We start from the raw sequence: 24,064 nt of genomic DNA, 5'->3' as shown, positions 1-24,064 counted from the left end.
TGGGGAGGCAAAGACTATGTAAACTGTCTGTTGTTCAAGTGAGAGAATTAAGATGAGTAGGACAGAACCGCCACATGCTAAAGAGGCAGAAGAAAGCAGGTTGACAGGTAACCTTCATGGTATGACGGGTGTTCGGGGGTATCAGAATGACTAGGTGAGTATGTCCCATATTTGCAAAGCTGGGAGTGTAGCACAGGTTAGCAAGGAACACACATGTTGTTCCCCTGGTGTGCAGAGTGTATGTTTGCTGTTTCTAGAGGTTCTGAAGGTTGGTGAAGGAGAAACTCACACAGGACAATGTGGAATATACAGCTGATATGAGACAGTGAATGAAAAGGGTGTGGTACAAAGGAAACTGAGTAGGTGTGCCACAGAAACTGATAAACAAGGTGTGTTGGTTGATGCAGGGGATGTGTCATATTTGTCTGCTGCCAACAGTTATTATTTTAGAGAAATGACAGCAGCGAGGGATGATGCAGCCCTGGCTGCACACTGGGTACACATGATGGTGTATGGTGGGTGGTGTGTAGGACATGTCACACACGACACAGGACAACGGGACATAGTCTCAAGCTGCAACAGGGGAAGTTTATGCTGGACATTAAGAGAATTTTTTCACAGAAAGGGTGATTAGATATTGGAATGGGCTGCCCAGTGAGATGGTGGAGTCACCATCCCTGGAGATGTTTAAGGAAAGACTGGATGTGGCACTCCAGTGTAGTTGACATGGTGGTGTTTGGACACAGGTTGGACTCAGTGATCTCAGAGGTCTGATTATGTGATTCTGTCACACCTCTAACTGAACACGAAGGATGAGGGTTCTGGGTTTGCATGCCACATGCCAACAGCAGCAGTGACGAGCGTGACAGACATCGTACATTTTGCTGACAGTGTGGCTGCTTGTACTGTGCTGGGGCTGGTCACCCGTGGCAGTGGGATGGTGCCTGCACCCCTGAGTGGGCAGTTGGGGTGGAAGGTGGGGACTGCAGGAGAAGCTGGGTCGGCACAGCAGGGCCTGGGTTGGGGTCTGCCATGGCAGTGAGGGCTGGACTGAATCCCCAGCTAGGGCAGAGGGGGAACAGGCAGGAGGAAGAGCATTAGGAAAAGCATTGCCAGTATGTCCAGGGAGGTGATCCTGTCCCTCTACTCAGCCTTGGTGAGGCCGCATCTGTAGGGCTGTGTCCAGTCTGGGCTCCTCAGTAAGGAGACATGGAACTCCTGGAACAGGTCCAGCAGATGGCAACGAGGATGATTGGGGAACTGAAGCGTCTCTCTTACAAGGAAAGGCTGAGCGAGTTGGGCCTGTTCATCCTTGAGAAGAGATGACTCAGAGGGGACCTCATTAATGTGTGTAAGTGCCTGAAGGGAGGTGTGCCAAGAGGATGGATCCAGGCTCTTCTTGGTGGTGCCGAGCTATAGGACAAGAGGAAATGGGCAGAAACTGATGCACAGAAGTTCCACCTGAGTATGAGGAAGAACTTTACCATAAGGGTGACCAAGCACTGGAACAGGTTGCCTAGAGAGGCTGTGGAGTCTCCCTCACTGGAGATATTCCAGAACCGTCTGACACAGTCCCGTGCCATGTGCTCTAGGATGACCCTGCTTGAGCAGGGCGGTTGGACCAGATGACCCGCTGTGGTGCCTTCCAGCCCGGCCCGTTCCCGGACCCTGTGGGAGGCCTCGGCCGTTAGACAGGGGCGGCCTCACCGCGCGGGCGGTGCCGCCGCTCAGGGGCAGCGGTTCGGCCCGGCCCCGCGCGTGCCGAGCCCGGCCCGGCCGTTACGGCACCGCCGCCGCTCCGCTGTGAGGCGGCGAGAGCGGGCGCGGGCGGCGGCGGCGGCGGCGGCGGGCGGGGGGCTCGGTGCAGGGAACAGCCGCGGCCTCCTCGCCTCAGCCGCGGGGAGGAGGGACACCGAGAAGGGGGGAAGGCGGGGGGGTGAGGGAGGGGGGCGAGCGTCGCGTCGCGTCGCCCGCTTCCCTCTAGGACCGCGCCGCCGGCAGGGAGGAAGGGGCGCGTCTCCCCGGAGCCTTCTTCGCCCCGCGCCCTCTCTTCCCAGGCCCGGTGCCGGAGGGGGTGGGGGTGGGCGCCCCGCGGGTCCCCTCAGGCTCGGCGGTGCCCGGGGCGGGTGAGATGTCGGGCTGAGCGGGCGCGAGCCCGCGGGGGTGGGGTCCGCCGTGCCCGGGGAGGGGGCGGGCGGGCGGGGGGGTGGTTGGGACCGTCCCCTCACAGCCGTCCCGCCCCGCCGCCGCCGCGCTGCGCCCATGGTGATTGTGCTGCATCCCCCGCGCGCCGAGCGGGGCGAGCTGCCCGCGCCTCCCCGCCGGGGCGCCCAGGTGGGTGGCGGAGGTGGAGCGGCGGCGGCGGCCGCTCGTTGTGCGCGGGGAGAGGGGCGGGGGGTCTGTGCGGCGGGTCCGCGCCGCGGTCCGGGACCCGCCGTTCCGCGGGCGGGTCGCGCTGCCAGCGCGGGGTGGGGACCGCCGCCCCCCCGGGCTCGCACGGCGGCCGCGACCTCGCACGGGTCCGTGGGGATCGGCGGTGGCTGCGGGGGCAGATCTTCACGTGATGGAGGCAGGGGTGTGTGTGGCTGGCGTCGGGTCTGGCAGCGAGATCTTCCCAACTAGGTTTCTTCTCCCCTTTTGTTTTCTGATGTTTAAAGAGCACATCGGTGACTTTACTGCCTGGCATCTTGTCAGGGGCTCCGTTTCTCCAAGTGTGCCACTGTTAATCTTGAATTGATTCCATCATTTAAGCAAGCATTCTCTAGACATGTTATTTTTTTCTTATTTTTTTTTTTTTTTTTGTTACCGTTTGTAAACCACTGCTTATTTTCTGTGGCAGAATGGAATCCAATGCATAGGAATACATGCTCCTAATGCATAGGAATACGTGCTCCTGACCTGAAACGTACTTTTCTCGAGTCTCATCTGAATCCTAAAGGTTATTCTGGGGGAGGGGTTTAAAGACTCGCACAAATAAATGGAATAGTTTCTGTAGGTTTTAAAACTTAATTTCGTCATATGTTCTCGTGTAGGTACAAGTTTATCTTTCCATTGAATGCACAATCTTCAGTAAAAGAACAAGTTGCTTAGCCTTCTGGGGTCTCTTTCTTCTTAAATTTGGTATCTGTGGTAATATAATGGTGTAAATTCTTTAAAGTTACACATTTCCCCTAGCTGTGTTCGTCTCACAATTTTCATTTGACTTTGCTTATTGTCTTGAATGGCACCTTTTATTCCTTTGGGATTTAATTTATCTTTATTGCATACCTTTATATGTTTATTTATGTCTAATAGGGACGTTTCTTCTTTTTTTTTCCTCCCTAGGTGTTGGTGTCTTCAGAGTCATTTAGGCGTTTAGTTCTGAGGAAGTAGAGACACAAGGATTGAGTCTATTTTATGTAGAAAGCTACAGCTCTTCATCAGTACTCTTTTTACTCCTTCCTATCCCTCCTGTAGGGGAGGACAATTTGGGAATTATTTTAACAGTCATTTACTCCCCTTCCCCCCTCACAATTCTGCCCTAGTCCCCGAGGCATCAGCTAGACATTGCCTGTTATAGGACCAGGAGAACGTTCTCATCATCATCAACATCCCTTGCTTGCTTTGAGAGCTTCAGTAGTACCCTTCCCTCCTTTGGAGTGTAGTGCAGAGAGGCATCCAGAAGACTTCCTTGCCACCCTTTTTGGTTAGTAGAGGATCCAGGAAAAGGGGTACCTAGCAAGACACGTGACCTCCTTAAGGGAGCCAGAACTGAAGCAGCACTTAGCACGCTGAAGGAAACACCCATCTTTAGTGTCTTTTTCGTCTTCCACTCCTTCCTCACCAAATTTCTGGTAAGTCTCTTCAGTCCATTCATTCACGCAGTGCATGTTTCCCTTCCCCCACTCCAGGCGCTGGGAGAGGCATGCACAGAGACTGTGAGGTGGGGGAAGGGAGGAGGGGAAACTGGCTGTGTACATACGGATCAGAGAGGAGAGGGGGGTGTTTTACCACACTGCAGGGAAACCTGGCACAGGTGGAAGAGCCTCTCATCAGAAAAGCAGCTGATGTGGGAGGAAATGTGTGTTTTATTTGCACATGGACGTGCGTGCGCACACAGGGATGGTGGAGGGGGATGAGAAAGCTGTTGTAGGAAAAAATACCGAGAAGTAGAAGGATGGCTGATGCTGACCAGTATCGGGCTCATGTTGCAGAGAGGAAAGAGAATGGATTATTCGGTTGTGATCTGGAAGTGGGGTGTGTGAATGAGGAATCTTAACCATCTACTTGCAAGCGTGAACACAGAAGAGGAAAGACGGGTGTGTGTGTGTGTGTGCGCGTGTGTGTATGTCTGCCTTTTAGAGGCAGTTGTGCCTGGGAGGATTGCTGCTAGCATCCTGAACATCACTCAGTGCAAAGGTGGAGACAAGCAGATGAAAGCCATCACTGAGCGTGCAGTTGCCCGTCTGCAGGGTGGGGATATTGTACTAGGAATGAATGGGAACAATTAATATATTCCCGTATCCTTTGGCTTTTGGAGTCTACAAATCTCCAAGGGAAAAGGAGGTGAATACTGTGATATGCTTTCAAAGAGGTGTGCTTGGGTTCACCTGCCTGCAGAGACTTTAAATTCTACAATGCATGTGTAAAGGGTGGATGATAATGCAGCAGCCCTGGGCAGATTGCGCTGCAGCTACTCATTATATTATATAAAATGCATTTAAATAAATATTTTAATTTTTCAGATTCTTCAGGTTTTAAAAATGTGTTCTTTCCAAAGAGTCTCAAACAGTTATGTGACAGTCTTAGGAAAACTAGTTTTTGGTACGTAAAAGAGGAATTTTTCTTGATGTTGGCCTTAAGCATCACCATGAAGGGGCATCGTCAGGAATGAGTTGATTTACCTTGGATGTATTTTTTTAAAGATGTCAGTTCTTATCTCTATCACCATGGGATATATTCATCATCCATACATTTTCTTTAGATGATTGTCATTCTGATACCTTTGTGTGGAAAAAAATTACTTGTGCTTTATACTGGAAGCAGCTGTGAACTGTTTGCAGACCTGCTCTCCTTATGGCATAGAAAGTCCTGTTTCTGGGATGTTTCAAATACTGCTCTCCTTTCATTAAGATGAGACAGAGACTTACATGACAGCGTATGGAAGATTATGTGCTGGGTCATGTGCTGGATGACTGTTTGTTAGCTCTTTAACTGGTCTGCTATCTAAGGTTGACTTTATAATTCAGATCTGCCTTGAGGTATCTCCTAAAGGAGATAACTTGCAAGCATCTGTCAAATGTTCTTAGGTCTTCAGTGTCTTGAAATGTGGCCTTCTAGCATTCTAGAAACTACTGCAACGGTGGAGACGATTGGTTTATTGGAAATGTGTACTTAGTTTCAAGCCTTAGCTAATTTATGACGAAAAGAAAGTCAAAATAAATTTTCCAAGTTGAATAACACTGTTTTGGAAATGAGTATTAAGGGATAAGCATCAGTGATTTTATTAGTGTTAATTGTAGTGAGGTGAGTGCTTGGAACTGTGTTTTTCCTAGTTCTCTGTTTCCCGTGGCAGTCATGACTGTCAGTCTCCTTGCTCATTCCTTCTCGCTTCCATGAGATTTTTATTATCGTTATCTCAGCTGTAGGGATCCAGCATGCCTAGAGGTTTGCTAAAACTAAGGTTAGGTTTTTTTAGTTAATAGAGATTAACTGCTGGAATCCGTGGAGTTTGTGTTAGCTGCTCAGTACTGTAACTGAGCCTGAGAGTCTGAGCCAAGCTCTGAAAAAGGGGAGATTCTGGGAGGGGCTGATGGTAGTAATTGTTCCTCCAACTTGTTTCCCAGAACACAGTATAGTCAGTGGGAGTGTGCTACAACATCAGATCACAGGTCGAGCAGTTGAAATAGCTAGATAATATTGATTCTTAATGCTACAAAACATCTGGGATTCTATTCATCGTTCCCATAGGGAAGAAACAAGTTAGACTTTTTAATTTACAGGAGCATCGAGTGGTTGCATTCTGAGCAGAAAGAATATGGAACAGGTTTTTTTTTTGCATACTAGGTATCTTTTATCTTACACATTTACCAGTCAAACATAAATTAATTATTATCCCGTAATAATGGGTTTCTTCTTAGAGGTCATATATCATGATGAAAAAGAGACTAGTCCATTTTTCTCCTGCTTTTGGGTGTTGAAGACAGGATAAGGAGTAAATTAACAATGGAGACCAATCTCCCATTCCTGGAGACAGTTCTCTAATCTGTCTGTAAAGAGAAGACCTCTTCGAGGCAGAAGGAGTGGTCTTCAGAGAAGATTTCTAGATGTCTCTAGACAACTGATCTGATTGGCTGAATTCCCTGTTATTTCAAGAAAGCATATTCCTGTATGATGTAAAGTAGAAAAGGAGCACAGTGAGTGCTTTTGTTAGAACAGCTGCGAAAGGTGTACTGCAGATTGAAGGAATATAGGAGGAAATAGGATTACATGTGATGGGGAGGGGAGGAAGTTGCTGTGTGCTTGCCGGAATAAAGCCTAGCTTAAGCAATACAAGGGTGCTACAGCTCAAAGTTGAGGTAAGTGTTCCATTCCCTCTATAAATTGCTAAGAATCTGTTCCACACAGCTTCCTGAAGCTGATGCAGCAGTGTCTACTTGGCTGCTGTGACACAGAGTTTGATTTTTATGAGAGCTCTTACTTTGATACCACCCTTTTTACCTCTCCCAGTTCATTTTATGCAGTTAGGTTTATGGTTATTTTTTGCTTTTAATTTCATTAATCTGTTAAATAGTTTTTGCAGGATTGTACTTTGACTGTAGTAGATAGCTTTGGTTGAAAACTGCACTTCAACTGGTCATCTTGAACATATTTAAACATCTGCTCTTCCCCTTATATATACCATACTTATTTTGCAATAGATGCTCTCATGGATTAGGAAGTATTCCATGCACGCCCAGCATTGTCTGAGGCTGTGTCTTTTAGATTGAAATGGGTGGAGTTGGTTTTCAAGGAAAAATTCTGGCAATCATGTCCAACTTGAGAGCTTAATGCTCTTTTGCATCTGACTGCAAGGCTAGCTTTCCTCCTACAGATCGTTTTCTTGAGAATGTGGGAGGGATTGTTAAGATGTTTGGGTTAATAGGGTAAATTGCAGGTTTTGTGTTCTGTGAGACTTCTTACACCATCAAAATAGAGATTGTAAGGAGAGACTGAAACTGATGAGTAGATTCTGTTTTTAGGAACAGAATGTTAGTGTGAAAAAGATATTTTTCCAGGTGGAAAAAAAAGGAGGTGTGTAGGGTTGGGGTGAAGGAACCAAGAGTTAGGGTTACTAGTTTCTGCCTCTGCTGCTGGCTTGTAGCTTGATCTGAAGTGAATTTCTTAATCTTTGCTTCTAGATTTGAGGTTGTTTCCTGCTTCCATTAAGATAAGATGTTAGCTTTTATATATACATTTATAAAACTCCTAAGATTTTGAGGGAATGAGACATAATATTAGGAAGGAGATGAATACCCCTACCTAAGGCATTTTTGTATGCCTGCGCGTTTAATGAGGTACCTGGATGGCTCTTCTCAATGAAGCTGTAACTTCTTTCAAAAGTAGAAGAACCATGGCCCTTTGCTGATTTTTAAGAATTTGAGTGCTGAAATGGCATCAGGGAGAAATGATGGCAGACTTGAGGGGGTGGAGGTGGGGCGATGTAGAAAAGAGGCTTGAGAAAAATGAAAGTAGGCTGGTGAAGAAATCAAGGGTTAGTAGCAAGTTAAAATGGGGAAAAAATACTTGTTTTTTGCACCAGTGTTAGAACCAGTGCAGAGGGGGAAAAAGCCTCAAACCACAAACCCCCAAACTAAAACCTCAAGCAAGCTGAAAATATGCATTGTTTTCTGATTTATTTTGTTTCGTTTTTTTTTTTTTTTCCAATGAAGAAAAGGTGTGCCTGGTATGTTCGTTTGCGTGCTCGCCGTTCCTCGGCTGTCCCTTAACCCGGCCCGGCGCGGCGGGCAGCGCTGCGCTCCCGGGGCGGGGCGGCAGGGGGCGCTGCGCCGCCTCGCCAGCCCCTCATACAAATGGCAGCGGCGAGGGCCGGTGCCCAGGGGCCTCTGGGCTGTGCCACAGCACGGCGGGGACACTGCTGGAAAACACAGCCTGTCCCGGCTCCTAGCCGAGCATGTTGTTCCAGGAAGTTTTATGTAAACTGCCACGTAGAGAAATCCATTGTTGAGAGAGACAAAAGTGGGGCAGGATCTGATAGCCATTGCAAGCCCAAACCTCATCTTGCCCTTTCCACTTTCGGCTGCTTTGAAGAACAAAGAGGTTCTTTGAGATACCAAAAGATATTCCTTATAACCCCTCATACCATTTTCCTGCAGGGAGCAAACACTCCTTTTCCTCCTTTACCTTGAACATCTTCACTGCTGTCAAGGGCTGGTCTGGATCTATGATTGCCTTTCCCAAGCTTCTGCTTGCTTTCAGTCTGTTAGGATGAAGAACTGTAGTCCTTGACCTTATTGTTGGTCCTCAGTTACCAAAACAATGGAAAAAAAATCTCAGTCTTTGCTTGTTGTCATTATGGTTCTCAGTACCAGGAGTAAAAATGTCCACTTAACATTTGATGTTCGTGTTAAGAAAAAGCTGTACTAGTAGAAAAATCTTGCTTTTTAATTAAAAAAAAATCCGGTTCTTGTGGTTGTAGCTAAACAATCCTTTTGTCCCAAGATCTGCTGCAGAAACTAAAATTCTTTGTAATATCAAATGATAGCAGTTGTATACTTACTGTCTTTCTGTATTTACATTTCCTGCTGACAGCAGGTCCTGTCATTAGGATTACTAGGTGAAACTCCTGTTTCTATCCCAGAGTTCAGTTCTCTTTGGAACTTATGTAAGATATATTGATAAAAATCGTGATTTCTACCTCTTTATTTTAACAGGAAAGTGTAAAATCTGACACTGAAAGCAGCTCTGGTTTTCTCTAGAATTCTTTTTCCCTACACCATGCTGCTTCTTGTCTTTCTTGAGTGCAAATGAGTAGTCCATTAGCATACCTGTAATTCTTTCACAGTTTAAAAAATATTTCAGTAAAAATGTATTCAGTAAAGAATAGCTCAAGTCCTCTGTATTTAAAGTGAAAGGAGAAGTACCTTGCTGTTACCAGTTCTAACACCACTGAATTTCTTCAATTTGAACTGTTTTTTCTGTTCTTGGTGCTGAATTCATTAGTGCTGTGTATTCATAAAGGTGATTTAAAAAATGATTTGGAGCAAGAAAGGCCTAGTACTGAGATTCAGACTTTGATTTTGCTTTATTTTACATATATTATTAATGTTCTGTATTTCCGACATTTTGTTGATAATCCTTGTTCCATTGTTTTTTTCTGTTATTGTGTCTTCTGGATACTACTAAATATGTTTCTAAGTATATTGCGCAGTAGATGTGAAATAGGTGTAAGAACAAATCAGTCCTAAATAGTTATCTGGAAAATTCTGTTTTAATGAATTTCTTCTGTTCTTCTGGGCACCTTTTTTAACATAAAGAATTTGTCACACTCTACTTTCTTTCCTATGTGGTGGAAAGGGACAAATCAACTCTGTCACTGGGTGTTTTAGCAGTACCTAGGAGAGGGACTGAGTTATTTCAATTGTAAGGAATTATCCCAATAGTGAAGTTGAAATTCTGGCATTCAGACATGACCATTCAAAGTGTATTAAGTTCTTGGCATGCTTCTTAGTACTGTCAAGGAAGGGGGATGCTACTACCAGTACCAGTAGTTACATGATTTCTATACCTTTTGTGAAGAAAGCTAGGATGAGGACCAAGACCTGATTACTAGCCTTTCACATTTCATCAAATGTAAATAGATTTGTTTGTGTTGTTGGTACCTCGGTGACAGATTAGGTGTAGACATTATTTTGCTTCTTGGAGGTTGGAAGTTGCAGTCTATTGAAAAGGACTGACTTGTGAGAGGGAGAGGGACTGGGTACAGCAGGGATCAAGAATTATGTGCTCTAACAGAGTCTCGTCTTCTCCACTGTCTAGCAGTTCCATTGAAAGGAAACCTTGAAGGTTGCAAGACAAGTCCAAGATGTGCAGTTCTGTTGCTCCCAGGCTGTGGTTCTTAACAGACCGTCGCATCAGAGAAGATTACCCTCAGCAGGAGATCCTGAGAGCACTGAAGGCCAAATGCTGTGAAGAGGAGCTGGATTTCCGGGCCTTGGTGATGGATGAAGTGGTGCTGACCATTGAGGATGGAAATCTTGGTGAGAATGAGCTGAGGCTGGGAATGTGCTGAAAGGGTACTTCGAAAAAGATTGTAAAATGGAGCATCTGTACTCTTTAATAATGAATTCCGTGTGTGCCAGACTACTTGTCATTCATCATCTAAATCATGTAGATGTACGTCATACCATGGTTTGTAGCATTTATTATGTTAATTGAGTCTAATTGTTAAATTTGCTAATTTGCAGTAGAACCATTTTTGCCTTCCTTCTGCAGAAAAGAGAGGAGAGTTGTTTTGTTTTGTTGAGTTCAGGATAAGGACTATAGGACCTCTGAATTAATAAGAAATCATGGAGCTTAATTTTTGCTTAGATAATTGAAGTTTATGGGTCACATTTAAGAGTTTCAGCGGGAATTTTTTTTTCTGTTTGTGTTCTAACTCCAGAATAGAAAACACATTTGAAATAGTCTAAAAGGAATTTTCAATGAACAGTACAAATTGTTATAATGTGGTATAGATTATAATGTGATATAACTAAAGCATGCTGCTTGTATGCATGTGGAGTTACATATGTGCTAAAAATGAACGGTGGTGAAAAACAAAGTATGTGCAGCTGAATAATTTGAACTATTACTACAATTTACAGTATTTAAAACTAAATGGTAAGATTTCTGTTTTGTTCTCCTATTAGTTTTTTTTTCCTGTGGTGATTAAAAGGGAAAAGCAAGACATTGTGTCAGAAATGTTAAGGAAAATGATGCTGTAGATAGTAAGCTTATATGATAGGAAGAATTTTAATACCACCAATGTCAAGCTGTGTAACACTTATAGTTTATTTTTGTTTCAACTTTTTAGTTTGGATTTCCTAAAGTAAGGAGACTGCAGTGATGTTCTTTACCTTTAACTCTTCCATTTCTCTTCCCCCTATATCAGTCAAGAAAAAAAAAATACCACTGGGGATCCAGGGAAAAATTACATTTCTGAAAATTGTATTTGAGTAATCCTGTGTGGGAACAAAATATAAAAGTACCCTCAGCTCCGAAGAAGAACCTGCCATGTGATCATATTCCTTGTTCCTTATTGGGAAATCTTATGTAGGAGTGGAATCATAGAAGTGACTCTGGGGAAGAACTTTGGTCAGAATTTTTACGCTGTTGTGGCATGGATCAATCAAGCATAAAACTTATGCATGGGAAAACCAGTATCTTTTATTCTGGTATTACTAAAATTTTATTTACCTATTCTGTTTTTTAATCTGAGGAGTCTATGATTTTTAACACAGATTGAAATTCTGTAGGGTGTTTTCAAATCAAGATAACTTCTTGTCAGAATGTCTGAACATCTGACTGCTCTGAGCGTGCTGTCCTTTGGACAGCGTGTTATGCAAAGGCAGCCATCCTGGACTTTAGCTGCAGTCTCTGAGATGCATAATTAGTCCTCCATCATTTCAGTATTCTTTTTATTTTTTGGTGATGATTTCTTCTTTCCTGTCTTCTGTCTGTTTTTGGGCAGTTAAATACGGCAAGCGTAGATCGTGGACCTTTCTACTCTCTTCTGCCTAATGTCTCCTAATGCTGCATCTATTGCAAGAAAAAAGATAAAGTATGCAAGTCGGAAAATTATTGCTGAGAAATATGTAGTACAGGAATGAGAAAAATTAAGGAAATTACTGGAAAGAAAATCCAAAAAACATGAAGTTATTCTCATACAAGGTCTTCATTCAAAACAATGTAAATAACTAACGGTTTGAAAAGGAGTGAGAAAAAAATACTGAAAGATTGCAGATAGAAATTTTGTTATAAATAGTTTACAGTGTCTGACTGTGGTTTTTTTTCTGAGGGGTGAGAGTTGTCTTGTATGAAACAATTCTTTCTCATGGAGAGAGATGAAAAATCTTCCCTCTCAATTTTCCAGTTCTCTTTCCTAGACCTTTTGCACATGTTTTGATACAGATTCCTGGTGGAAGACACAAGCAAAAGCTTTGTGTATCATTTGCCTTGTTAAAGTCCTCAGTTGGCCTAGGAAAAGGTGTCCTGGAACAATATCCAGGAGGTAATGCATTCTGTACCCTTTTAGTTATCTACTGTTGTGTGAGGGATCCAGATGGAGTAAAATTTTGTACAGCATAGAGGAGTGGTTTAAGAGAATGTATGCTTACTGGATAATGACCTGCTTTTGTTTCCTTTTCTGTCCTTACTTGAGTTGAAAGCTTAAAAATTCAGAGCTCAGACTCTGAAGGTAATACAAGATATTGTAGGAAGTAATAGTGTTTCTTTGGTCACCTATTCACCCTTTGATTAGAGCTTTCTTTTTGTCCCTCAAGACCTAGGTAATTTCTTAAATAAATTGTGCGGAGAATGTTAACTTTGCACAGTCTAGTTGGAAATTGTGGGATGCTATTTAAAAATATGATATTTCTGTAGGTGATATAGTCAGTAATCTTGTGGATTTGCTGACTGTCAGTAACATGTCTGGAGGCTTCAGAAACCAAAAATCCAGCATACGATATCAAAAAGCTTGGAATTATTTACCTCACAGGGCTAGAGTGGAAAAGACACTTCTAAACTTAGGAAAACTGAACAGAACAGTGGGATACGTAGCAAAATTGCAAATTGTCCCTTCCACAAATCACGTGGTGTATACCTTGGCAGTAGAGCACACTGGTGTATCGCTGAAGCCTAGAGCCAAAGGCATAAGTGGGAAGCTCTTGCAATGCTGGGTTTACAGGATCTGTGTACGTCAGAAGTGATAAGATCTGGCGTGGCAGAAGGGAAAGGGGGGAGATTGGGTTGTTACAATCAGTGGACACAGCAGCAGCGACTCCTTGGGGCAGTGATTCCCAGGCAATCCAGCAGTGTAGGCCCAGCAGTCACTGCTGATTCCTTTTCTTCCACAGCTGAAACTCAGAATGACGCAGTATCCCAAGCACCCCGCACAGCCCCAGTACGACTGGCCATGTGATGAACCAGCATGCAGCTCAAGATCCATGTTAGATTCCTCAACACAGCATGAGTTCAAAAATCATTGTCAATGGAAGTGAGGAGGTGTAGAATTAATTTTTTTCCTTTTAAGTCTAGAAGGAAATTCTTAAACTGATTTATGCTTTAACGGTTTTGGAAATAATTTAAGTTCAACAAGTATTTTTTGAAAATAACTGTTGTTTATGCCTTACTTAAATAAGTGCCTGCTTACCCAAGCCATACATTCGTTTCCTTTGCGCACTGGCAGTAGTACTCTGTAGATTTCCAAGGCAAAAGCTGAGATAAAGTAAGAACTGTATAAAACAATGAATTTTTTCTGCTGCCTTGGTGGGCTGCACCTGCTGAGTTGGTTACTGAATCAGATATACACAACACTGTTGCACAGGAATCAAAGTATCACATAATCAATTAGGTTGGAAAAGACCTCTGAGATAGGGGAGTCTAATGGACAGGAAGGCGTATATGGAAAAAAGTGGAGGGTGATAGTGCAACTGGTCTGATTTAAACTGGCTCAGTGTAGCTGTAGCCTAAGTTTAAGAGCTAAATTCCTGAAGCTAAACCAGTTTAGTATGATCTACTGTGGAATGGAGCAGCTGTGTTCTCTTGTCCCCTTCCAGCACTGCTCTTCCTGTTTGCCCTGTATGAGGACTTCATGTCTCTCTTGGCATGCTTTCATGTTGTATCCAAGCTAATCTAAGTGGTTCATTGTCTAATCTAGTCTGATAATTCCTATGTTAATTTGAAATATGTAGCGAGTAATATAACAAAACTGCAGGACATTTTCAGACGTGCAGTGAGCCCCATCAAAATGTATACTTTTAAACTATTTGTCTAAGTTTGCTAATGCAGTAATGTAACAGGCTTGAGGAATTTGAAGATAGACAAATTAAAACTTGTGAGCAGGAATGTATGGGGTAGGATGGGGTGGAGGTGGAGCAAGCCTGTAGGAAAGTCCCACCCTATAGGGGAGACTTAGTGGACAAGAGACAAAATACACACGTGAGTTGTCTCTTCATTCTGAATATTCTTTCTTACTTGTGTCTAGGACTGAGCAGTACCTTTCCCCACAGACTGCACACCTTACCTGTAGGGCAGCACAGTTCAAGAACTGTTTTTTGGGGAAGACTGTGTTATGGAAATTTGGATCTTTCCCTCATTAAAATGATACACAATAATGTCTTCATTAAAATTCTTTGCTACCAGAACAGCAGAAACTGTAATTCACTGGGTCATCAACTTACCAATACCTTTATTGTAGGTTTCTGAAATCTCCATATTTTCTGATACTCTCCTGTGAAGGAAAATAGTTTTAAGGAAAGTTGCTTTCATGAACTTTAAACTATTAAAGATGCTGGAGTGACTAAAGTATAAAACAAAGTATGAACTTTTCCTAAGACTTTTTTGGCTTTCCCTTTGGAAGTCAAAACCAAATGATCAGCCTAGGTGAGGAATAAAAAGGGCATAGTAATAATATATTCTAAACCGGTAATACTTTGTGCATGGTCAGCTGGCTTTTCTTAAGTCAGATAAGTGACATCTGGAAACAGATCTCTTACCTTCATTTTTTCTGCAGAGGAAGTATTTAGAAGATAGATTCTTCTAATTTGGTAAAAGTTGGTGCGTTGCTTTAGGCATCTGGGTTTCCAGGGTGGGCCTCAAATTTGTGATACAAGTCAGTATTTTGTTTAGGTTTTTCATCTGCAGAATGTGATTTTGTTTTGTATAATCTGTTCATTTCTTATTTAGTTTAAACTGGTAACAAATAGTTGTGATCTTTGATTTTTTTTCTCACACTGGATTAGATAGCAGTGGAAGTAAACATGGAGGAATCAGGATAATTGAAAGATTTCACAGAACATGTCACAGAATATTCTGAGTTGGAAGGGACCCACAAGGATCATCAAGTCCTACTCTGAAGTGAATAGCCCATACAGGGATTAAACCCACAACCTTGGCGTTATTAGCACCATGTTCTAACCAACTGAGCTCATCTCATTTCTGTAAAGTATAGAAAGCTGAGGGAAAAAAGATAAGGTTGGATAACAAATTCCTGTGTTTTCATGAAATGGTGAGAAAAGCACTTATGAATCAGCTGGATCTATGGTGAGAGAGGGCTTTTACAGATACAAAACAGTTGTTATATCAAAATATCAAAACTTATAATATTTTTGAGTCATTTAGTCACATAAATGCTGTCTTCTATCACACAAGAGGGGGAATAATCACCTTGTCTTCCTTCTGGCCGTTTCAGTAGTCTCCTGGCACTTGTCAGTCCATCAGTGCACCTTACTGTAAGAGCTCTTCTGGCAGCGTGCAGCAGTGGCTTTGGGAGTGATGGAGCAGAGGCAAAGCGTCCTTGGCAAGGTGCCTTGTCGAGCACTGCGGAGTTGGCCTGTTTCCTGCTACTAACTACAGCCAGAGCAGCCATTGCTTCCTCTGCAGAGTTGTGAAATTGGTCTGTAACTTAAGTGAGAACTGGAGAAGAAGCTGCATTGTGTGCAAAGGACTGGAAGGTGGTTTGACATTAAGTGAATTTTGTGCTGTTGAAAGTGCTGGGCTCAGAATCGCTTGAAGCCATTTCTGGTGTTCTTTCACTGTGGAATCGATCACTTGCCAGTCTGATTGGTGTTAAATCTGATGGAGCCATAAGCAGTACTAGTAGGCAGTTATGGACTGTATAGGGGGGATTTCGGAATGGTAGCTGTATTTAGAGGTGGGTGTGATCCACTGTGTGACCACCCCAATATTAGATGCATGAGACAAACACAACTCTAGTAGAAAAAACATCAATTCAAACGTTTGCTCTGTTATCATATTTTAATAACTGCATTTCAACAGCTGCCACATATTTTAAGAAGAATTGGGTTTTGGTTTTTTTTCAGAACTGTGACACCAAAGACAGCTCTCTTATGGTGCTTATAGGAAGAAAGGATTTGTACTCTCTAACCATCCCGGGTGTTCTTGCAGTTTTCCTCCTTCCTATCAGAGATTTCTGTTCTTTTGTGAATGATCTGCTGCTATCTCAAACTGGTGCTAAATAACAAGGCTAACAATGAATTTGATCTTCTCAAAAGTGTTTTGTTTCTTCAGTATGTCATCAGTGGTAGATATGGGCTCAGTCCAAAGCCACCCTTGCAAGGTGGAGAGGTAGGAATGTTTCTGCATGGAAATATTTTATTATGTTAATTTCAGAGGGCTGTGTTAAGGTCTGAAGATTTTAATTTGCATATATTCTAGAACAGCCAGCCAGGAAAATCAGACTCATAGGGCATGTCATCTTGAGCATATGTGCATGTCATCATACCTGAAAATGCCAGAAAGCATTGCCAGATTTTTAATTGTAGTAAGAATTCTCAGGAATGACCATCTGGATGATAAACAATATAAAAAGGACAAAATCAAAATGAAAGATGTGTTTCCATTCATCCTAGTCAAGAAATGAAAATTAGCCTTACGTTTCACGAGACAGTCTAACTGGCTGGGGGTTTCTGTGTCACTTTTCCAACAATTCCTGTTCCAGTGCTGTGTCACCTAGGCAAGTTTTGCTGGCACATTTGTTTGAGCAGTTGTTTTGTGAACCAGGTCTGCATACTGGTGTAGTTTTAAATCAGACTCTTCTTGGTGGCAGGTGTTTTTTTTTATACTGCATCACTCCTCCGAGTCAGGGAACAGCGTGACTGTGCAAACAGTAGTGTTCTGCAGCACTTAAATCAAAAGGGTAGACTGTGTGTTGGAGTGTGAGAGGTTAGGAGATACCACAAGTACTGATGTGAAAAACTTAATCTTATGAAACTGACAACTGTGCTTGCTTTACTAGATTTGTGAACAGAGTTCTCTGTTACCTGTTCTTTAAGCAATGACAGTAGCTTTGGCTTTTTCCACCTTTTCTCCAAGTCTAGTTGTTTTCCGTTTGTGAATGATGGGCAGTTGACTGATTCTCAGCAGCTGTGAATGTGAGGGAGACTGGTACTGCTGAACTTTGACCAGTATTGAGATGGGTCTTCTATTGAGCAGATGGTGTTTAAATTGATGTGGACTTCAAGGAATACCAGTGTTCATGGACAAGTCCCTTTATTTACTTATTTTTATAAATTCTTGTCTGTAAAATGTGGTGAATTACCAGTTTCAAGAATTACTATTTCCTTTTGTATCTGCCCTTTGCTCCATGGAAAGAGTGGAATGAAAAGGAGAACAACAATAACAAAAAGAATGCCACTACTGAAACTATTAATTATTTTTTATTTCCTTGTATTGTAAATAATTAACATTGACAATGTCACAAAAATTTGTAGTGGTGTCCTTAAAATGATTGGTCCTTGAATGGAAGAGCTCACATGATTTCTATATCTGTTTAAAGGCCTAGTCCATTTCAGGATTAAAAGTGTGATAAAATGCCTTTGTAATTGTCAAAAGTTGAAGCGAGTTGAAGCAGAATGTGTTACATGTGCTTTGACAAATGGAACAGAATACCTGAGAGCAAAGGTATTCTTCCAATGTTGTCAGAAAAATGCTGCTAGAATTACACTAATTAATTGTTTACCTGCATTAACGAGTAGAAAACCTTTCCTGTCATACAGCAAGTGTTTTTTCCATATAGGGCAGGTATTGAACTGGGGACTGTCTTGCTGTGCTTGTTACTCATCTTGACACATCTGTGAGTAAAACAAGGAAGAACAGCTATTGAAAGAGACACACTAGTGATTTGATCCGTTTTGTCAAGGTGTGAAGTAAAAAGACTAAATATGCCAGTGTTCTTTCTTTGATTTTTTATCTAAGAAGGAGGTTGGACTGCAGTGACACAGTTATTAGGGTAGATGATTTTATTCACAGTAATAGTTGTAGTGTAACATCCATGAAATAATATGCTCAAAATCCATGCTATCAAAATCTGTTTCTTGGCAGTTTCCATCTAAAGAATAATTAGATCTGGTAGGGAAACACAGCAGTCAAAAGATCAATAAATATTTCCCTTGAGTTCTAAGAATGTGATTTGAAAGTATCCTCTAGGTATCATGTTGGTTGTCTTTTGTTGGTACAACGCTGTGGAACTTTGAGGAGGATTATTTCCTTTTAATTTAAGTTTTTGCAAGGACAGAAGAGAAAGTTGTTTGTAAAAAGCTGTGGAAGTGTTCTCTTTAGCTGTTCAAAATATACAGCTATTATTTGTTTGACAAACAGTTTAGGAATAGAAATAAGTGCACAGACAGAGCTGCTGGAGCACAGTGCAAATGTGATTCTTATTACAGGTCCCTCTGTTATGCTTACCATGTCTAAGATCAGGGCGTGAACCTGGGAAGAAATACACTTCCGTTACTACCTCCACCAAAGACAGAAAATGTTAGACAAGCCTTTTACACCCAGGCAAACGCCCCAAACTCCAGATTCTATACACTGGCAGCTCTTCTCTCCGTGTGATTCCATTCTTAAGTGACATACTTATCCGATAAAGCATTGTATGATGTGTTCTGTGACATTGTAGATGGGTCTCATCTCACCCATCTAAACATTGCAGTGGGCCAAACCTTTCAGAGCTTTAGTGCTTGGAATTTGTCCTTCCTTATTAATATACATCTGCCCCCTCAGTCTTTTTGAGAGAGTTTTGGAAATTTTTTGCCAAGTCATTTAGTGGAAGGAGGGCACTTCAAGGAGAAAAGAATATGTTTTTCTGTTTTTCCTTAAATCCATAAGGATGTTTTTGGAAGGACTAGCTTAGAACAGGAACTCAATTTGGCTGAAGTAGCTTTTGCTGGTGAAAGTAGGCATAAATTTGTCCCAAATTATTACCAATTCAAAAAATAATATGTTAAGCATCTTAGAGGTTTGTTTAGGCTTCACAACTGAAATGTTTGAAACATAGCCCTGTGCTATGCAAAAAAAGGACTTCTGGTGTTGTGGCCTTGTTTCTGCTCTGGGATGGGAGATACAGTTTGGTCTGAGCACACAATTTAAAATGGAGATCTTTCATGTTGGTTATACCTCCTCACTGACAGAGACTTGAATGGAGTCACTCATTCCATTCAAATATAGGGGAGACAAGATGATTGAAATTGGTTTGGGACTGGGAACTGAGGTGCCAGTGGAGAAAAATCTGGTGGGGAGGCAGTGTACTTGGCAAACATGTTGGAACAAGAAACGGTAACAGGAAGTGATGGCAGCGAAACTCCTGCTAGATAAGAAATTGCTTCCTGCAAGAAGGAAATTGTATCTGAAAACCAGTGCAGCATGGGTTGTGTGTTGAAACTCACAGACTGATCAAGGAGCCTGAAATGGAAAATGAGTTTCAAGGCAAAGGCAGACAATCGAGTAGTTAGAGTGGTATTCAAAATTGGTGGCAAAGAAATTATATGACAGTAGAGAAATCTGTAGTTGGATGGTAACTGGAAAAATAGGGAGTAGAATGAAGGTGGGACAGAAAGGCAGTGGAAGCACAGGGATAATGAATGCTGAGGGAGGTGAGTGGGGAGTGAGAATTTGGGGCAAAGCAAGCTGCATTCAGTAGTTGCTGACTTCCAATGCCTGGAGTGGGATCAGACGTGCAGATTTTCCTCTGCTGGTTGGTTACACAGATACTTGCTGTTGGTGGAGCCCATCCACCTTAAGGTGCTGGTCCACAGAGTGGCTGCAGCTCCAGTGCTGCTGACACGTAGCTGTCAGCTCAAGTGTCAGAGGCCTGTGTGGGAGACGAAACTGGTGTAACCCTCATGGCACTATTCCACCAGTGTCATGCATGTGTTACTTAGGTGCCAGGGAAGTTTGCTTTTGATTGTCTGCAAATGTATAGATAAAATACTATTATGAGTAGCAATAGCAAATGCCCAAAAATTAGAAATTTGCAAAATCAGATTTGCATTTTTGACTCCTTTGTTGTGCATTTGTTTTCAGATACTACACTTTAAATTACTTAATCACTTGCTGCTTTTTCTTTAGTCTCCTGAAAGTACAGGGTGTTCTGTTCTGGAAATATAACTTGAAGTGTGGTGAAGGAGAGGACAATTTGTAGGATGCCTTCTTTGTGGTTACATGAATTTGTGACAATTAAAGCAGAACATTGCTGGAAGAAAAGTGTTAGTCTGGTGAGATAAATTGAACTGCTCAGAAATTGCCTTTAATTGCATGTTTTTGCATTTTCTGAGTGCCCAGACTTTAGATACTAGGATCAGCTGTGTGAAAGAACTGAATACTTGTGTCCACAAATAAAATCAATCAGAGCAGCATGAGCAACTGCGGAATCAGAGTCTTCCAAATGTGGCATCTAGAATCCCTTCTTTAACACTTACTTCTGGGTTTCCCTTCCCCATATGGGAAACCAGTAGACTACTCACTGATTTCCTGTGGTATTGACAAAATAAATTAAGATCGTGAAGGACTTAGGTATTACTGTGATAAGCACATTAAATAAAACTCCAGGAGAAATTAATAATGGTGTGTTTCAAGCAAGGATTTCAGTATACCAGTCCATGGACTACACACTGAACAACAGAAAATACAGTGCTGAGCAGCTGCTTGATAAGAGAGTGCTGTACCTCCTCTGCACATTAGGTATCTGCTGTGGGGAAAAATAATGTTTGTTTGTCTGACTGAAGACAGCATGTGGGTGGGCTAGTAGATCAATGCTACAGATATATCCTTAGTTGTGGCTGTGTCTAACCTTTATGCTCTTGACTTTCCGGCTGCAATAGTTTTCTCTTAATGTAGCTTTTTAATGTAATATTGAATGCATACATTGTTTGTAAATAAAGTATGTGCAGTCACATAGGGACTGTGCTAGGTGCATCAACACTTTTTACTATCCAGGCTTTGAAAAATGTAGATGTAGGGAAAACCAGGAGTGATGGAATGATAACTAATTATTTGGGTAACCCAATAGTCTGTCTTTGAATAGTAGTCCATGGATAAATTTACATTCAAGATAATATGTGTCCTGTCAGTGAGAATGAGGAATTATTTTGCCTGTCTAAATACCTGGAGGGGTTGCTGTTGTACATTGTTCTCCCTCTTACTTGTTTCATGAATATGTAAATTGGTGTGTCCCCATTGTTATTGTACTTCTCAGCTACTTTGGAAATTGGCTTATTCCATTCTTGGAATTCAGTTTGGGTTCTTTTGACAGCCCTGCTTTCAGTGTTTATATTTCATATTTTATGAGGTGCCTTGGAGGCTGTTTTTCATGTTTAAGGACATCTTCATATATATAAAAAAGTAATATATTACTTTTGAATATCAACATGAAGTATTGGGCCTTCTGTTCCTGGATGTGGGATAGACTCATGGCATGAACTACGTTCTTAGTTCTGTGGCCAGGCAAGATGCAATGCTTTGAGTTGAGATTTTTCTTAATATGAAGCAGGAAGGGAGTGCTAGTGAGCCTGGCTAAGCCTCCCATGGTAGAGGCAGTTGGTTGTTATGATAGTGAAATTATTTTTTAGGAGTTTCAGTATTTCCTGCACTATCCACACTGTTGTTAGCTCACTGTTCTAGAAAGCAGAGCTTTCCAAATCTTATCTCTCAAATGCTGTGGGGCAGCTTTCATTCCTGTATTATGCCTTTTTCTTCTCAATGAAAGTTTTTGTTCATAACAAAAGAGGCCATATCAAGTGCTCCTACTAATTACTATGTGTCTCTGTTTCCCTAACTCAGACAACGTTCATGAATATCCTGTAGACTAAGATTAAAGGTTTAACTCTGTTTTGTCTGGATTGCAGTCCATCTCTCCTTATTCCCACTGAGGCAGTTTTGACTTTTAAAGGCTTGAAGTAGCTTTTGTTCCACAAAAATAGTTTCAAACTTAACTTGGGACCTAAAGGACCCTTTGTGTCCTTGACAGCTTTCTACATCTTTCTGTGAAGGACTATCTTGTTGGATGCCTGCTTCCACCAGGAAAATAAAATGATGATGAGTGAGGCTTGTTTTCAGTTGTTTATTTATAGCTTAACAGTAAAAGCTTCACAAATTCTTTCCCTCCTTTGTTAGTCTTCTTTCCAGACAGGATTGGCCTTTACCATATATTGAATTTCTTCAGTCTCTTTCCAAGTTTCATTATGGCCACGGAATCAGGCTGTGGGTCCTGTTCCCTGCCCCCCCTCTGTCAAACCTATAGAAGCACTTTCCACTTTCAGCATGAGGAATTTAATTTTTAGTTTTTTAATGACTCTAAGAACTTGTCAGATGATCTTGATTATGCAAAAGAAAGAAAGAAAGAATGTTTCCCAGTGAACCCACAAATCTAGTTTTAGCTGTGAAATACTGCCTTTTGGAGCATGCATCCAACCATTGCAACCAGGGCATAGCAGTAAGTAACATAAGAGGCCCGGCATACTGCAGGAGAAGGCCCCAGAGAATCAAAGGATAATTTGACTTCAAAGGGACCTTTAAAAGTCATCTGGACCAACCTTCTACTCAAAGTGGCCAACTTGAAAGCTAGAGCCTACTCTGAAGTTAGATCAGGTTGCTTGAGGCATATCCAGTCAGGTTTTGAATATCTCCAAGGATGAAGCCTCTGCAGCCTCTCAGGGCAATCTGTCACAAAGTCAAACCACCCTTATAGAGGTGGAAAAAATGCAAATATATGGTCACAACTGTGTTAGCACGCTGTATCAGTTGCTGATCTCTTGACAAGCTCTTGACAAGCTCTGTGTATTCCAAAGCAAAGCTACGTGTTTGTGATCCGCTCATTTGTGTAGAGCACAACCCTTCTCATTTTCACAACCTGTCTTTCTGAAAGAGTCTTTATCCATTCACTGCATTCCTCAGGCATGGGAACTATCCAGCTGCCAATGAGGGGAGATTATGGGTTGAAGTAATGATGTAAGTGCAGGTAGAAAGGTAGAGAGAAGTAACTTAGTAATGACTGGAAATTTTTGAGATGTGCATGCTCATATCGTGCTTCCTTTTGTTTTTCTGTTGATCTTCCCAGGATCATTCTGGCCTAAGACTGAAATGGTTCTTTGTGCACTCCTCCTTACATGCTTGGGACTAAAGGTGAGGCAGGATTCTGAAAGTGCATGCCCTTTGTGGATGCTTTGAGGTGAATAAGGTCTGTGGTTGCAGCCAAAACAGGTACCATAGGTGCAAACTGCATGTCTTAATGCTCGTAATTATTTGTCGTGCTCGAACAAGTCTGGCAACCGGGCCTTTATAGCAGTTTTGCTGCAAATGTTCCTTAACCTGTCTGAGTGGAAGCCATTGGAGAATGTATTGTGTACATAGGTTGGAAGAGCAGGAGTTGGAAAACCAGGAGTCAATCTGAAAGGCTCATTTTTACAAAGCTAGAAGCTGAGCTAGCATGGTGACCATAGAGTTGTAATTGTAGGAAGAAAAAACCCACCTCACAGGAGAAAATTCTGCGGTCTCAAAACAGCACTATCTTGACAATTTAAACTGTTCAGATCCTTGCTGTCATTCCTATGATCCAGGCTTCTCTGTTGCAGCTGACACCTGGATTGATCAGATCCTACAGTGAGCTAGTTTGGCTTGCAGTACCTGTAGAAATTGAATTCTACACGACAACAGAAGAGTTTTCTGCTGGTGTAGGAAGTTTACCTGCTCACCACTGGGTCTGGGAGCACTAGTATGGGTGATAGGGAGTGGGTGGTACTACATGCCACTGTAGGATTACATGGAGCTGGAGAGTAAAACTGTTGGCAGCCACAGTGACTTAAATTGTCTTAGAACCACAAGGTTGTGTGAGTGTTTTGTTCAACACTGGAATTTCTAAAGAGTTGCTTATTTCTTCCTCTTTCTTGCTTGGGCCTTCCAAGGTTCGTAGCATGCTGTTAAACCTTTTCCTTTCAGAATTTTTAATCTTCTTGGATTGTTAGAGGTGGAGTCTGGGAGTGAATGTAAATTTCAATTTTGTTACGAAGAACAGATCAAGAGTGGCATTTGG

The 24,064-nt window shown here is 42.2% G+C and overlaps 1 protein-coding gene across 6 annotated transcripts in view; it reads left to right on the top strand.

The window, feature by feature from the left end:
* The first annotated feature begins 1,808 nt into the window (after positions 1-1,808).
* Positions 1,809-24,064, top strand: part of RIMKLB (ribosomal modification protein rimK like family member B) — a 43,426-nt gene continuing 21,170 nt past the window's right edge. The window contains exons 1-3 of one of the 6 annotated variants that reach the window (XM_051779933.1): positions 1,809-2,126; positions 3,325-3,833; positions 10,018-10,238. In XM_051779933.1, the coding sequence (XP_051635893.1) occupies positions 10,064-10,238 (175 nt within the window). In that variant the 5' untranslated portion in view covers positions 1,809-2,126; positions 3,325-3,833; positions 10,018-10,063. Of the gene's footprint in view, positions 2,127-2,195; positions 2,335-3,324; positions 3,834-10,017; positions 10,239-23,092; positions 23,158-24,064 lie in introns of those variants that run through there. The other 5 variants (XM_051779936.1, XM_051779934.1, XM_051779931.1 and 2 more) reach the window with 5 other exon arrangements.

Source organism: Manacus candei, unplaced genomic scaffold, assembly GCF_025592945.1.
Source record: "Manacus candei isolate 608988 ecotype Guabito, Panama unplaced genomic scaffold, ASM2559294v1 h1tg000014l, whole genome shotgun sequence".
NCBI lineage: Eukaryota > Metazoa > Chordata > Aves > Passeriformes > Pipridae > Manacus > Manacus candei.
This window is presented reverse-complemented; position numbering and strand designations above follow the sequence as displayed.